Source organism: Oryzias melastigma, linkage group LG2, assembly GCF_002922805.2.
Source record: "Oryzias melastigma strain HK-1 linkage group LG2, ASM292280v2, whole genome shotgun sequence".
Taxonomy (NCBI): domain Eukaryota; kingdom Metazoa; phylum Chordata; class Actinopteri; order Beloniformes; family Adrianichthyidae; genus Oryzias; species Oryzias melastigma.
Window position 1 is genome coordinate 16,962,618 of NC_050513.1, and position 13,512 is coordinate 16,976,129.

A 13,512-nucleotide genomic window follows, 5' to 3' on the forward strand; every position below is an offset into this window, starting at 1 on the left:
AATAAAATTAAAAAAATCGTGATTTTATTTTTTTGCCATATCGCCCAGCCCTAGTCCAGGGGTCTGAAACCTGCGGCTCCAGAGCCACATGTGGTTCTTCTATCTCTCCTTGGTGGCTCTCTGGCTGAAGAAAAATAAAATAGTAATTTTCAAAAATTTGGAGATAAGCTATTATTTTAGCAACGTGGTAACATTTTTGGCTAATTTGTTCTCTCTCTTTTTTGGCTGATTTAGAGTTTAGCTTCTTTTTTAGCAACAGGCTAACATTTTTGACTAATTTAGTTTACGGAGGAATTTTAGGCTATTTAGGAGTTCTGCTAGTAATTGAACAACAAGCTAGCTTTTTTTGGCTAATTTGTCTTCTAATTAAATGTTTATGATAATTTGGAGTTAAGCTAATATTTTAGCAATATGCTAAAATATTTGTCTAATCTGTTATCTCCTGGAGTTTGTAGGCTAATTTAGAGTTTAGCTTTTATTTTAGCAACATGCTAACATTTGTGGCTGATTTAATTTACAGAGGAATTGTATGCTAATTTGGAGTTAAGCTAATAATTAGGCAACAGGCTATCTTTTTCGCTAATTTGGCCTCTACTAAAGGTAAAAGGTAAAATTGTTTTGGAAATCTAATTTTGAGAAGTGCTAGTTTTTTTTTATATTTTCGCTTTTGTTCGTTCCAAAAAATGGACATAATTCATATATTAAAAAAAGATTTCATGAATGCAAATCCAAATTTCTTAAAGGCTAAAGTAAAACTATGCGGCTCCAAATGGCTCTTTTACTTGTAAAGGTTGCCGACCCCTGCCCTAGTCAATCACACTTTTACGTAATCAATAGAGCTGCCACTATTAGTTGCGCCTATGTCGACTATTAAGATGGTCAACAACTGATTTAACGAATCAATGAACTCTATTCAAATACGTAGTTGCAATTTTAGTTTAAGTCCTGATAAATGGCTTGTCCGTCCTGGAATAGGATCTCTCCCTCATGTGGGCATCCCTAAAGTTTCTTCTTTTTTCCTGATTCAGGTTTTTTGGGAGTTTTTCATTACCGCGAGGGAGGGTCTGAGGGCAGGGATGACCAGTTTTATTTAGTCTGTTTAGTTCTTAGCCATTGTTCATATTTTTTCTAGGGTTGGGTTAGCGCTCTTGCCTCACAGCAAGAAGGCTCCGGTTCAAATCTGAAGCAGAAACACCAACTGGGACCCTTCTGTGTGGAGTTTGCATGTTCTCCCCGTGCATGCGTGGGTTTTCACCGGGGACTCCGGCTTCCTCCCACCGTCCAAAAACATGCTTCATAGGTGAATTGGTGACTCTAAATTGCCCCTAGGTGTGAATGTGAGAGTGGATGGGTGTGTGATTGTGGCCCTGAGACAGACTGGCGACCTGTCCAGGGTGAACCCCGCCTTCGCCTATCAGTAGCCGGCTACGGCACCCCCGCGACCCCGAAAGGGACAAAGCGACCAAGTAAATGAATGAATGGATGTTCATATTTTATGACTAAATTTCTGCATCTGTAAAACTACCATCATGAGGCCCAAAGAGGCCATTTTTTTGTGATATTGGGCTATATAAAAAAAATTTAACTGAATTGAATAGTCGACGTGTGATTTTATTGTTTGTTTTTTCTTTGCTTTTATCTCAAAACTACACTGTGTGCTTTCTAATGCTGGGTCTGCCATTCTCTTTGACACACAGGCTAACCCAGGTCAGTAGCAATGTCACAGGAAGTTCTGGGAAGGCTGGGGTACCATAACAACACACCAACTGAGCTTGAAAGTGTGGGAAACGTTCAAAAATAAAATTTACAAAAAGTGTCAAATTCAATATTTGCAAGGCAGAACTCGTGTTCCACAGCAGGACTACAGTGATGCATGAGCACCTGAAGAGGAAGCACTTTGTGACCGATTATGATCACGCTGAAGAGGGAGTTTCGTCTAGCTAAGCTAACATCAGCGCTAATAGAGAGATAGCTCTACTGCGTCAATGTTTTTGCTTCAAATAGATTGTGTGCGGCTGTCGTTAATGCGCTATATGGAGATAAATAAGAAGATCTGCGGCAGATCTGTCTACAACGCCTCTGTCTTCATGAATGATACAATGTCTCAAATCACTTTGTTTATATGGCATCCTGAGGTTTTATTTAATGCATAGGAATATCTTAAGTTCAAATATGTCAGTAATGTTTTGCTTTTATGAATAGTCCTCAGTGAGCAAATATTTCCAGTGTGTTTATGTGTCTGTAGGTTATTAAATACTTTATATGTTTTGTTAAATATATACTTTAAAGCTTTAAAATAACAATTTCAGGCTTTTATTTAGTTTTTCTGTTGTTGATTCAGATTTCCTCATTTGATTTAAGTCTTGTTTTGATGCCAGAAACAAATGAAGGAGAAGTGTTTGTCACTCAGTATTAAAAATAAAAGTCAATAATGGAAACGCTATTTCATTTTCACAATTATCAGAAAGGCTTTTGGTTTTTCTTCAACATCACTCATTCTGTAACTTAATTAAAATGACAAAGAAAATGCCATTTGACATTTCATTTTCAAAAAGTTCTCTGGTAAATTTGTACCAAAGTTAATTCAGAAATATCAAATTAAAAAATTAAAATGCATAAACAGAAATGCTTTTTCCTTTTCACAATGTAACTATAACTTGTTTCTTAAATTAAATTAAAAAGCAATTCTCAGAACGGCTTTTTCCTTTTCTTCTTCAACACCGCTCATTCCGTGATAAAGAATGTTAAAGAAAATGGCACTAGATACACAGTTTTCAAAAAGTTGTTTAGTAATTCTGTACCAAAATTCAATTAGAAATATCACATTTGAAATAAACAGAAATGCTTTTTGTTTTCAAAATGTGCCTGCAATATTTGTCTCTTAAATGAAATGAAAAAGCAATTCTAAGAACAGCTTTTTCCTTTTCTTCATCATCACTGCTCATTCTGTGACATAACGTGGATCGTTGCTTAGGTGGCGATCTGATTCGATTCACAAATCAAGCTCAACTATTCACGAATCGAACCACGATTCTTACTTTCAATATAATTTTATTGCTATGTGTATTTCTATTTACTGGATAGATGAAAATTTTAAATTATTTGTTCTTAATCATCATTTATACCTTTATTTAGAACAGGAGATCAGAATAAAAAATGATTAAAAAAACAAATATTCAGATAGAAAGACATTTTTTTTTCATTTTAAACTTTTTTTGTCAATCTTCTGGTTCAGCAAAAACATAAACTTAAAAATGATAAAAAAAAATCACTGCTGTTTTCAATCATTTAACAGCAAAACCTGAAAATGTTCTCCACAGTTTTCTATCCTCAAAAGTTCTTCAATATTTTACGTTCTAAGCATCACATATAGGTGCTTAGAACCTGGACCAGAATCTTCTGGATGATGAAGAAGTGTCCTACCTATGCGGTGGAGCTGAATCTGTGGTTTCCAGGCGATATCCAGCAGTCTGCGCTGACGACAGAGCTCCTGCTCGTACTGGACGATGGTTCCTTCACAGAGTCTGCAGATTTCTTCAGCAGCAGCAGCTAGTCGCTCGCTGATCAACTCTCTCAGAGACTGAAGGGAAGACATGGTTCCTGCAGCTGCAGAAGATCTTCAGCTCCAACAAACACCAAAGTCCTCTGAACAGCAGCAGCTCCGATCATCTGCTAGTCTCACAATCACAGCCACGTTGTCTTTACGTTCAACACGCATTCACTTATTTACGACCAAATGCTGAGAGTTCCAAACGAACCACGAATCGTCCTTTCTTTCTAAAAACCTCACAAACGTCCGAACTACACACCACCGTCCACCGAACACACGCTAACGCTGCTAGCTTGCTAGCTGCTAGCTTGCTAACACCGCTAGCGCCTCGAGCTGTAACTTCCGGGTCACGTGAAGAAACTTTTTTAAACGAAATGTATGAACTGCTTAATTGAACCTCAATAAGTTTCAGAATTATTCTAATATTTTTAAAACCATTTGAATTCCCGATATAAGGAATTGAAAATGTACATATATGTGCAAAAAAAAATGTGGGTAAACTGTATAAAAACAGGGATGACGTCATCACACTGGAAAAAAGATTAGACTAAAAAGATCTAAGACCAGATAGATTTAAACACGTTCAATTACGGTATTCCTTAAATAAAGTAATGGATAAAGAATCTCTTAAGTGAACAAATAAATCAAAAAAGTCATACAAATCTGCCTCCAATGAGAATAATTAGTACAAATAAAAGATAAACTGTTGTTAATAACAAAGGAAATCAATAACTGTGAAATATTAGTTAAAGTGTAGAAAACAATAGAGTCGTTTCCTTAAATTCAATGATTATTAGATTTGTTCATTTGTAAAGCAAAAAATAAAGATATTACTTCATAAAATATATATATATAAAGATCTTTGCAATGCAAAGATTTTTCACTGACAGAATGCATACATTTTAAATTGTTTCTGTTTCTTTTTCAAAGACTTGTTAAATAAAAAATGTTTGGGATAGATTAAAAATAAACAGTCTATTTAGGGATTAGACTAAAACATTTGTATTTGTTTGTGGTTTTGTGTCCTAATGACTAAGTAATAAATATTATTATTAGTGAATCCATATAATAAATACCTCTCTAGAGACTGGTTATGTGCCTCAGTCTTTTAAATATGCGGTTGTTAAACCTCTTTTGAAAAAACCCAGCCTGGATCCTGACATTTTGGCCAACTATAGACCAATATCTAATCTCCCATTCATATCTAAAATCCTAGAAAGAGTTGTAGTAAAGCAGCTGCAGTGCCACCTACAGGACAATAATCACTTTGAAGATTTTCAGTCAGGGTTCAGACCTCACCATAGCACTGAAACTGCACTGGTCAGAGTTAATAATACTTGCTATTGACTTCTGAAAAGGGACTAATCTCTATTCTTGTCCTGTTAGACCTCAGCGCAGCCTTTGATACCATCGACCACAGCATCTTACTCCAGAGACTAGAGCATGACATAGGGATCAGGGGATCTGCCCTCCAGTGGTTTGAATCCTATTTATCTGATAGATACCAGTTTGTTAATGTAAATGGACAGTCCTCTCATTGTACTAGAGTTAGCTACGGAGTCCCTCAGGGCTCAGTTCTAGGGCCCATTCTGTTCACGCTTTACATGCTGCCCTTAGGAAACATAATCAGGAAACATAGCATTAACTTTCACTGTTATGCAGATGATACACAGCTGTATTTATCCATTAAACCTGACCAGAATGACCACCTAGAGAAACTGAATTCATGCATCAGAGACATTAAGACCTGGATGACAATTAATTACCTCCTCCTGAACCCAGAGAAAACTGAGGTCATGATACTGGGTCCTAAACACCTGAGAGATGCTCTCTCAGATCAGATAGTCTCCCTGGATGGTGTAAATATTGCCTCCAATTCTTCAGTCAGAAACTTAGGGGTTTTATTTGACCAGGATTTATCATTTAAGGCTCACATATCTCAAGCTTGTAAAACTGCATTTTTTCACCTACGTAATATAGCTAGGATCAGGAATATGTTATCTAAAAGTGACGCTGAAAAACTCATCCATGCATTTGTTACGTCTAGACTGGATTACTGTAACTCTTTACTAATAGCATGCCCGAAAAGTTCTTTAAAAAGTTTTCAGCTTGTCCAGAATGCAGCAGCACGATTGTTAGCAGGAACTAGTAGAAGAGAACACATCACTCCTGTGTTAGCCTCTCTCCACTGGCTCCCAGTTGAATCCAGGATCAAGTTCAAAATCCTTCTGTTAACCTATAAGGCTCTGAATGGTGTGGCCCCATCCTATATTAGAGATCTCATAGTTCCTTACCAACCAGTCAGAACACTTCGTTCACAAAATGCTGGACTGCTTGTAGTTCCTAGAATTTCTAAAAGTACAGTTGGAGGTAGAACATTCAGCCATCAAGCCCCTGTTCTATGGAATAAGCTCCCAGCTCATGTCAGAGAGGCCAGCACAGTTTCTACCTTCAAAACTAGCCTTAAAACATTCCTCTTTGGACAGGCGTTCTGCCAGGCTAGCTCGTAATCAGAGAATATTCCCTCTCCTGTGGTCCTTGTGAGGCTAGATTAATAAACTAATATTGATGCGTTTAAATTAGAGCTGTCAGGCGATTAAAATTCTTAATCGCGATTAATCGCATTTTGTCCAGAGTTAACTCGCGATTAATCGCAAATTTACATTTGGCCTTTTTTTTAGGGAAAAAAAATGTGTGGTTCGTGGAATTTAGTAGTTCTACATTAATTATGAAAACAAGAATAGCAAAATTAATAGTTTTCATCAGAAATACTTTATTTTGTAACATTGTATTGAGATAAACTTTCTTAACAATAAAAGGCTGTAACATAAAATGCCTAACAAAAGCCCAAGTGCAAGTGAAGGGCATTTTAAATTCAAAACTTAAATCAACTTTCAGTAAAATAAAATAAAAAACATCAAAAATAACATTTCCATAACACTTTCATGTTCATTTTTATTCAGGACCAAATCTTTTCCTCCTGTGCTGAACTACAGTAATAAATGAAATAGAGATTTATCATTTCCAATTAACTTTTGTTTTTTAAGACATTAAAGATTGAGAAAAGCGGGATACACTGTGGATAGTTTAGTTTGATAGTCTTTTGATGCCGCCGCGTTCTGTGGCTGCAGCTCGATGCACCGACGTGTCCAGTGGAGCTCACGGATGAATATGCCGGCAGACAGACCGCTATGCTGGGGCTGGATCACGCTTAAACCTCCAGAATATTTAAAACGTCCCCCGGTGAGCTTGCTGTTCGGAACGTCGGGGGCGCGCAGCTCTCGGCGCCGGACGCGAGCCAGTACCACCAGACGTGGTACTGGATGCGAACCGGAGCTGGGTTAGGGTGCAGGAGCTCTCCAGGTCCTAGCGCCGGCCGGATTTAGCTCGCAGCTCGATGTTTGGAGACCCGCCCGTGATCTAGTGTGAGAGCAGCCGGTGGGTTGGAGGGCGGGACGCCCGCGCGCGCGGTATGGAAAGGCACGTATGAGAAAGTCCGCGATTAATGCGTCAAAAAAATTGTCGGTGTCAAGCACACGTCAGATTAATGCGTTTTTAACGCGACAAATCTGACAGCCCTAGTTTAAATATAAATTTAGACTTTCTATCAGCGTTATTTTTCAGATCAGCTCTGGGGTTCTGTTCTCTATTCTCATCTACTTCTCCTCTCTTCTACTCTTTATTATTTATTGTATTTAGTTCTCCATGCTTTTGTTGGTGCAGTTCCATTCACATGTTGTTCTTCTTTCCCACTCTCCTCTGGGGAGCGGGAGAGATTTCAGATCCCCGGTGGATCGCCCACGCTCCCACTCTTGGCCGTGGACCACGCCCCCGACACCATCCCGCATGTCTGAGTGAGAGTGATTCCTGCTGGGTCGTCTTTCCTCCTGCTCCTGGTCGTGGACTGCACTTCTGCTTCGTCTTGACCATGGACTTGATCATCACGCGTATCTCAGCTTTATTTGAATGAACTCTTAGATACATAGTTGTAGAAGCTAATCTTTCTTTAACTGTTCTGGTATCGCCTGTACGTCCTGGGATAGGATCTTTCCCTCATGTGGAAAACCCTAAAGTTTCTTCTTTTTTCCTGACTCAGGTTATTTAGGAGTTTTTCCTTACCGGGAGGGAGGGTCTAAGGGCAGGGATAACCAGTTTAATTTAGTCTTAGTTTTTAACTATTGTTCATATTTTGAAGCCCAATGAGGCAAATTCCTTTGTGATTTTGGGCTATATAAATAAAATTGAATTGAATTGAATTCCGTGATAAAGACTGTTAAAGAAAATGGCACTAGATACATAGTTTTCAAAAAGTTGTTTAGTAATTCTGTACCAAAATTCAATTAGAAATATCACATTTGAAATAAACAGAAATGCTTTTTGTTTTCAAAATGTGCCTGCAATATTTGTCTCTTAAATGAAATGAAAAAGCAATTCTAAGAACAGCTTTTTCCTTTTCTTCATCATCACTGCTCATTCTGTGACATAACGTGGATCGTTGCTTAGGTGGCGATCTGATTCGATTCACAAATCAAGCTCAACTATTCACGAATCGAACCACGATTCTTACTTTCAATATAATTTTATTGCTATGTGTATGTCTATTTACTGGATGGATGAAAATTTTAAATTATTTGTTCTTAATTATCATTTATACCTTTATTTAGAACAGGAGATCAGAATCAACAAAATTAATTAAAAAAACACAAATATTCAGATAGAAAGACTTTTTTTTCATTTTAAACTTTTTTTGTCAATCTTCTGGTTCAGCAGTAACATAAACTTAAAAATGTTAAAAATCACAGCTGTTTTCAATCATTTAACAGCAAAACCTGAAAATGTTCTCCACAGTTTTCTGTCCTCAAAGTTCTTCAATATTTTACGTTTTAAGCATCACATACGTGCAGAGCCCGTATGAAAAGTTATTTTTTGTATGGGCTCTGCAACAATATGTAATTTTTACAATGTAAAACGTTGAACTTTGAGGATAGGACACTGTGGATAACATTTTCAAGTTATGCTGTTAAATGATCAACAACAGCAGTGACTTTTATCCATGTTTTGTTGTTTATGTTACTGCTGAAATTAATCAGAGGTTGACAAAAAAAATAAAATTTTAAAATGAGAAAAAAATATATTTTTATCTAAATCTTTGTGTTTTTTAATCAGTTTTGTTAATTCTGATCTCCTGTTCTAAATAATGGTATAAATCAGGGGTCCCCAACTGGCGGACCGCGGTCCGGGTCCGGACCCCGAGACCCTTTTATCCGGACCGCCAAGCATTTTTAATAAAAAGTACGATTTTTCATTCGTCTTTACACGGCGATTTTTGAACAGGCGCGCGAGGACAGCTACGTTCAGACCGGGGTCCTTCATCCGGCTAAAGCTCAAAGCGGTGTTCTAATGTTTTTGTAGTTGGGACGTAAAGTTATCTGGAATGTGCGTGAACAATGGCTCTGTCTAAAATGAGAAAAGTGGACTGAAAATCGTGTCTTTCGAGATGAGTGGACCGAAGCTTTCGCTTTTATTCACCAGCAGTGAGTTCTACAGGCCGGTTTGTATTATAAACATGGAGTCTGCTGGTTTTGTTAAAAGCGCTGATATCAAGCGGCGCTACGAGACGCAACACAAAACTTCTGACACAAATTACCCGACAGAATGAGTGACGTGGTCACGGAAAATATACGAACTGAAAGTACAGTGTGATTGACAACACAGAGACGGTAACAGCACAACAACGAGCTCACGAGTGATCACTACGAGAGGAATGGATGTTGGGCAAGAACTAAAGTTACTCCAAGATGATTAAAGAGTGTATGGAGGCAAAGACAGAAACAATATTAGAAGGAAAAGAGGGACGGCAGCTTCAAGAAAAGCTCCGACAGATTCTCCTGTCGTCCACAAGAAGCTTTCCAGAGATGTGCAGGGCTATGGAGCTACACTGCTGCCAATATTATTTGAAGCCCAAATAAGACAAACTAAAAATATATTTATGTTTGGCTAAAAAAAAAAAATTGAATGTCAGAAAATTCTTTCCATTCTAAAATTAACATATTTTCAGCTTAAAAAGTTCATTTTTTTAATGTTTCAAAACTAAAAATTTCAATTCCATTTTTTTTATTCGACTCTTTATTTATTTATTTATGTTCGTTTTCTAATATAAAAATTTCTGTTTCAAAACTTTTTGCCCCTTTGTGGTGGGTCTAACACGAAGGACCAAACCAAATGGATGAGTGTGGTAACTTCAGTCCTGGTGCATTCACTGACTCTGCTAGAACAGAGTTTTGGACACAGTTTGTACAGGATAAAACTCTGATCTTTACATCCGTCTTGGGACAACTTCAGAATATGATAGAACAGACAATACAGACATTTTCTGATCGTAATTATCACGGCTCTAGGAGTCAGTGAAGACACTGGGACTGAAGTTATTCCTCTCATTGAGTTTTGATTGGCCCTTTGTGTTAGCCACAACAAGGCCAAAAGTTTTGAAACTGAACTTTTTATATTAAAAGAAAAAGAGTTTAAACTGGGAAAAAAAATGAAACTGATTAAGTTTGGGAGTTGAAATTCTGAGTTTAAGCCTAAAAAAGAGAAAATTTGAAGTTGAAAATAATTAAGATTAGTTTAGAACAGTAAAAAAATTCGGACATTTTAAATTCTTTTTGGCCAAACACCAATATTCTTTCAATCTGTTTCATTTGGGTTTGAAATAATGTTGGCCTCAATTTAGCTCCATACAGTTCCAGCTCAACACCACCATTCAAAGTACCATCTACGTCTCTTTAAGTCTGTTTTATAGTTTACCTTTATGTTTAGAATGGTTTTTGCACTTATGAAAGTTATTACTTTATTTAATATGTAGCATTATTTGCAACCTACTTTTAAGGTTGTAAAACAGAAAATTAACATTTGAGGGATTAATTATGAATGCTTTTTACGGTACATTCTTGTTACCTGTTGCACTTTAAGTGACAGACAGCAGAATGTTAAAGTTTGTGAAAGAGCACACATGTTGGACTATAAGGAAGCAAGTTTATGTACAATATCTTTTTTTACTCTACAATTCATGCACATGTATGTATTTTTGTACAAAAAGGAATGAGAGAAATACTTGTTGAGAGTTCTTTGCAAATGTAACTACACGTTGTAATTAAATAAAAGAACAGAAAAGTGAAATATTGACTGAATGTTTTTGCATGTTCGGACCCCGGTCTACCAAGCTGGCAGAGTTACTGGACCTCTCGCCAAATCAGTTGGAGACCCCTGGTATAAATGGTGGTAATTTTCCTCCATCAAGTAAACAGACAGTAAACACATAGTCCATCCATCCATCCATTTTCTTGACCACTTTGTCCCTTTCGGGGTCGCGGGGCGCCGGAGCCTATCCCGGCTACTGAAGGGCGAAGGCGGGGTTCAACCTGGACAGGTCCGCCAGTCTGTCGCAGGGCCTCAATCACTCTCACATTCACACCTAGGGACAATTTAGAGTCACCAATTAACCTATGAAGCATGTTTTTGGACGGTGGGAGAAAGCTGGAGTCCCCGGTGAAAACCCACGCATGCACGGGGAGAACATGCAAACTCCACACAGAAAGGTCCCAGCCGGGATTCGAACCGGGGCCTTCTCGCTGTGAGGCGAGAGCGCTAACCACTGCGCCACCGTGCAGCCCTAAACACATAGTCATTATATTAAAAAGTAAGAATCGTGGTTCGATACGTGAATCATTGAGCTTGATTCGTTAATCGAATCAGATCGCCACTTAAGCAACGATCCACAGCCCTATTGTGAGGAAATGGTCACTTTCATATTTTCAGTTTATATTTTAATAGTCGATTAATCCTAGATTATCTTTTTTTGCGAATAGTCCACTAATCGAGTCATGCTTAAAGTGGATGTAAAACATACATCCTAACCATCATTAGCTTTAAATACAAATAAGGATGGTAGTTTATTAAACTTTAAATGAATCGTACAGCTTCTGTCTCACAATCACAGCCACGTTGTCTTTACGTTCAACACGCATTCACTCGTTTACGACAAAATGCTGAGAGTTCCACAAGAACCACGTATCGTCCTTTCTGTCCACAAACCTCACGAACGTCCGAACTAAACACCACCGTCCACCGAACACAAGCTAACCCTGCTAACACTGTTAGCATTGCTATGCTAACCTGCTATAGCTTCGCTCTGTTTACTTCCAGGTCACACGGAGTCCATGAAAAAAAAACTAAAGAAGACAGATAAAAAGAATTATAAATATGTTTATAGATATTTCGAACTTAAGAGAAGTCATTATTTGATTGGAAAATACAAAATTAAAAGTAAAAGAGATAAATATCCATACTTCCATAAATTGAAATTGAAATGACTGTAATTGAATCAAATGCCTTTATTGTCATTGTATGTTACAATGAAATTTAGGTACAGCTCACTCCAACGTGGAAAGAGGTAAACAACATAAATTATATCATTACAATTCCTCTTACAGCATGGTGTGCCGTCAACTAGTGGTTGGAGTTTAAGAAGAAAACAAAAGTATGCCACTAAACTAAATGTTTGCTTACTTAAATATCGCTTTGGCAGCATCTTAAATCAATAAAAGTATCACCAAATGAAGTATTGTGATAAAATCATTTTTTTCCTTATACACCTAGATTGTGCTGCGTGTGAGTTAACATGTGACAATTCAGTTGAAAACGTTGAAAGAAAGATTTGTGACAATCTGTACACGAAAAAAAGGCCTTTCTCCTGTATGAGTTAAGACGTGAAATTGGAGATTAAAACGTTGCCTGAAGCTTTTGCTGCATACTTCACAGGAAAAAGGCTTTTCTCCTGTGTGGATTTTCATGTGTGTTTTAAGACCAGAAGAATTGCTTAGATGTTTCTCACATACTTTACAGGAAAATATCTATTCTCCTGTATGTGAGAACATGTGAATCTTAAGAGAAGAACTAGACCTGAAGTTTGTGTTGCATACTTTACAGGAAAAAAGGCCTATCTCTTTTATGTGTCACCATATGACGCTTAAGAGCAGGACGACACTTGAAGCTTTTGTTGCATTCTTCACAGGAAAAAGGCCTTTCTTCTGTGTGGACTGTCATATGTGTTTTGAGACTGGAAGGAGAGTGGAATTTTTTTTTACATACTATACAGGAAAAGAGCTTTTCTCCTGTGTGTGAGTACATGTGATAATTAAGAGAATATCTAGTACTGAAGCCTTTGCTGCATTCTTTACATGAAAAAGGCTTTTCTCCTGTATGAGTTAAGATGTGACATTTGAGATGAGAAAGTTGGCCGAAGCTTTTGCTGCATTCTTTACATGAAAAAGGCCTTTCTCCTGTGTGGGTTTTCATATGTGTTTTGAGACTGCAAGGATTGCTGAGATTTTTTTTACATACTTTACAGGAAAAGAGCGTTTCTCCATGTGAGTACATGATGTGATTTTTAAGAAGATAACTAGTCTTGAAGCTTTTGCTGCATTCTTTACAGGAAAAGAGCTTAGCGTCTGTATGAGTTAACATGTGATTTTTAAAAGAAGAACCAGACCAGAATCTTTTGCTGCATTCTTTACAGAAAAAAATCCTATCTCCTGTATGTCTTTCCATGTGTTGTTCGAGGCAGGAAAATAAGCTGAAACGTTGTTTACATTTTTTGCAGGAAAATGGCACTTCTCCTGAGTGGGTTCTCATGTGTTTTACATAACTAGAACTTAGGTGGAAATGCTTCTTACATTCTTCACAGGAAAAGGGCATTCTTCCAGTATGAACCAACGTGTTATTTTTAATTACATAACTTGGCTTGTACCCTCCGCGGGATTTCTTAAAGATAATAGGAGGCTGTTCTTCTTCTCTATGAATGATCCTGTGTTTTTCGAGATCAGAACGTAACCTGAAACGTTTTTTACATTTTTTACAGGGAAAACGCATTTCTCCAATGTGGCATCGCATGTGACTCCGCAAAC

The 13,512-nt window shown here is 37.5% G+C and overlaps 2 protein-coding genes across 2 annotated transcripts in view; both read right to left on the reverse strand.

The window, feature by feature from the left end:
- Nucleotides 1-3,583, reverse strand: part of LOC112156810 (zinc finger protein 501) — a gene marked incomplete in the record, with an annotated part of 29,214 nt that extends 25,631 nt beyond the window's left edge. The window contains 1 exon segment of the mRNA XM_024289188.2: nt 3,424-3,583.
- Nucleotides 3,584-11,920: 8,337 nt separating this feature from the next.
- On the reverse strand, nt 11,921-13,512 carry LOC112156803 (gastrula zinc finger protein xLCGF3.1; the record flags this gene model as incomplete). Its single annotated transcript, XM_024289175.2, is given in 1 exon segment — nt 11,921-13,512. A coding segment is annotated over 1 exon segment (983 nt), but the record flags the coding sequence as incomplete, so codon positions are not given.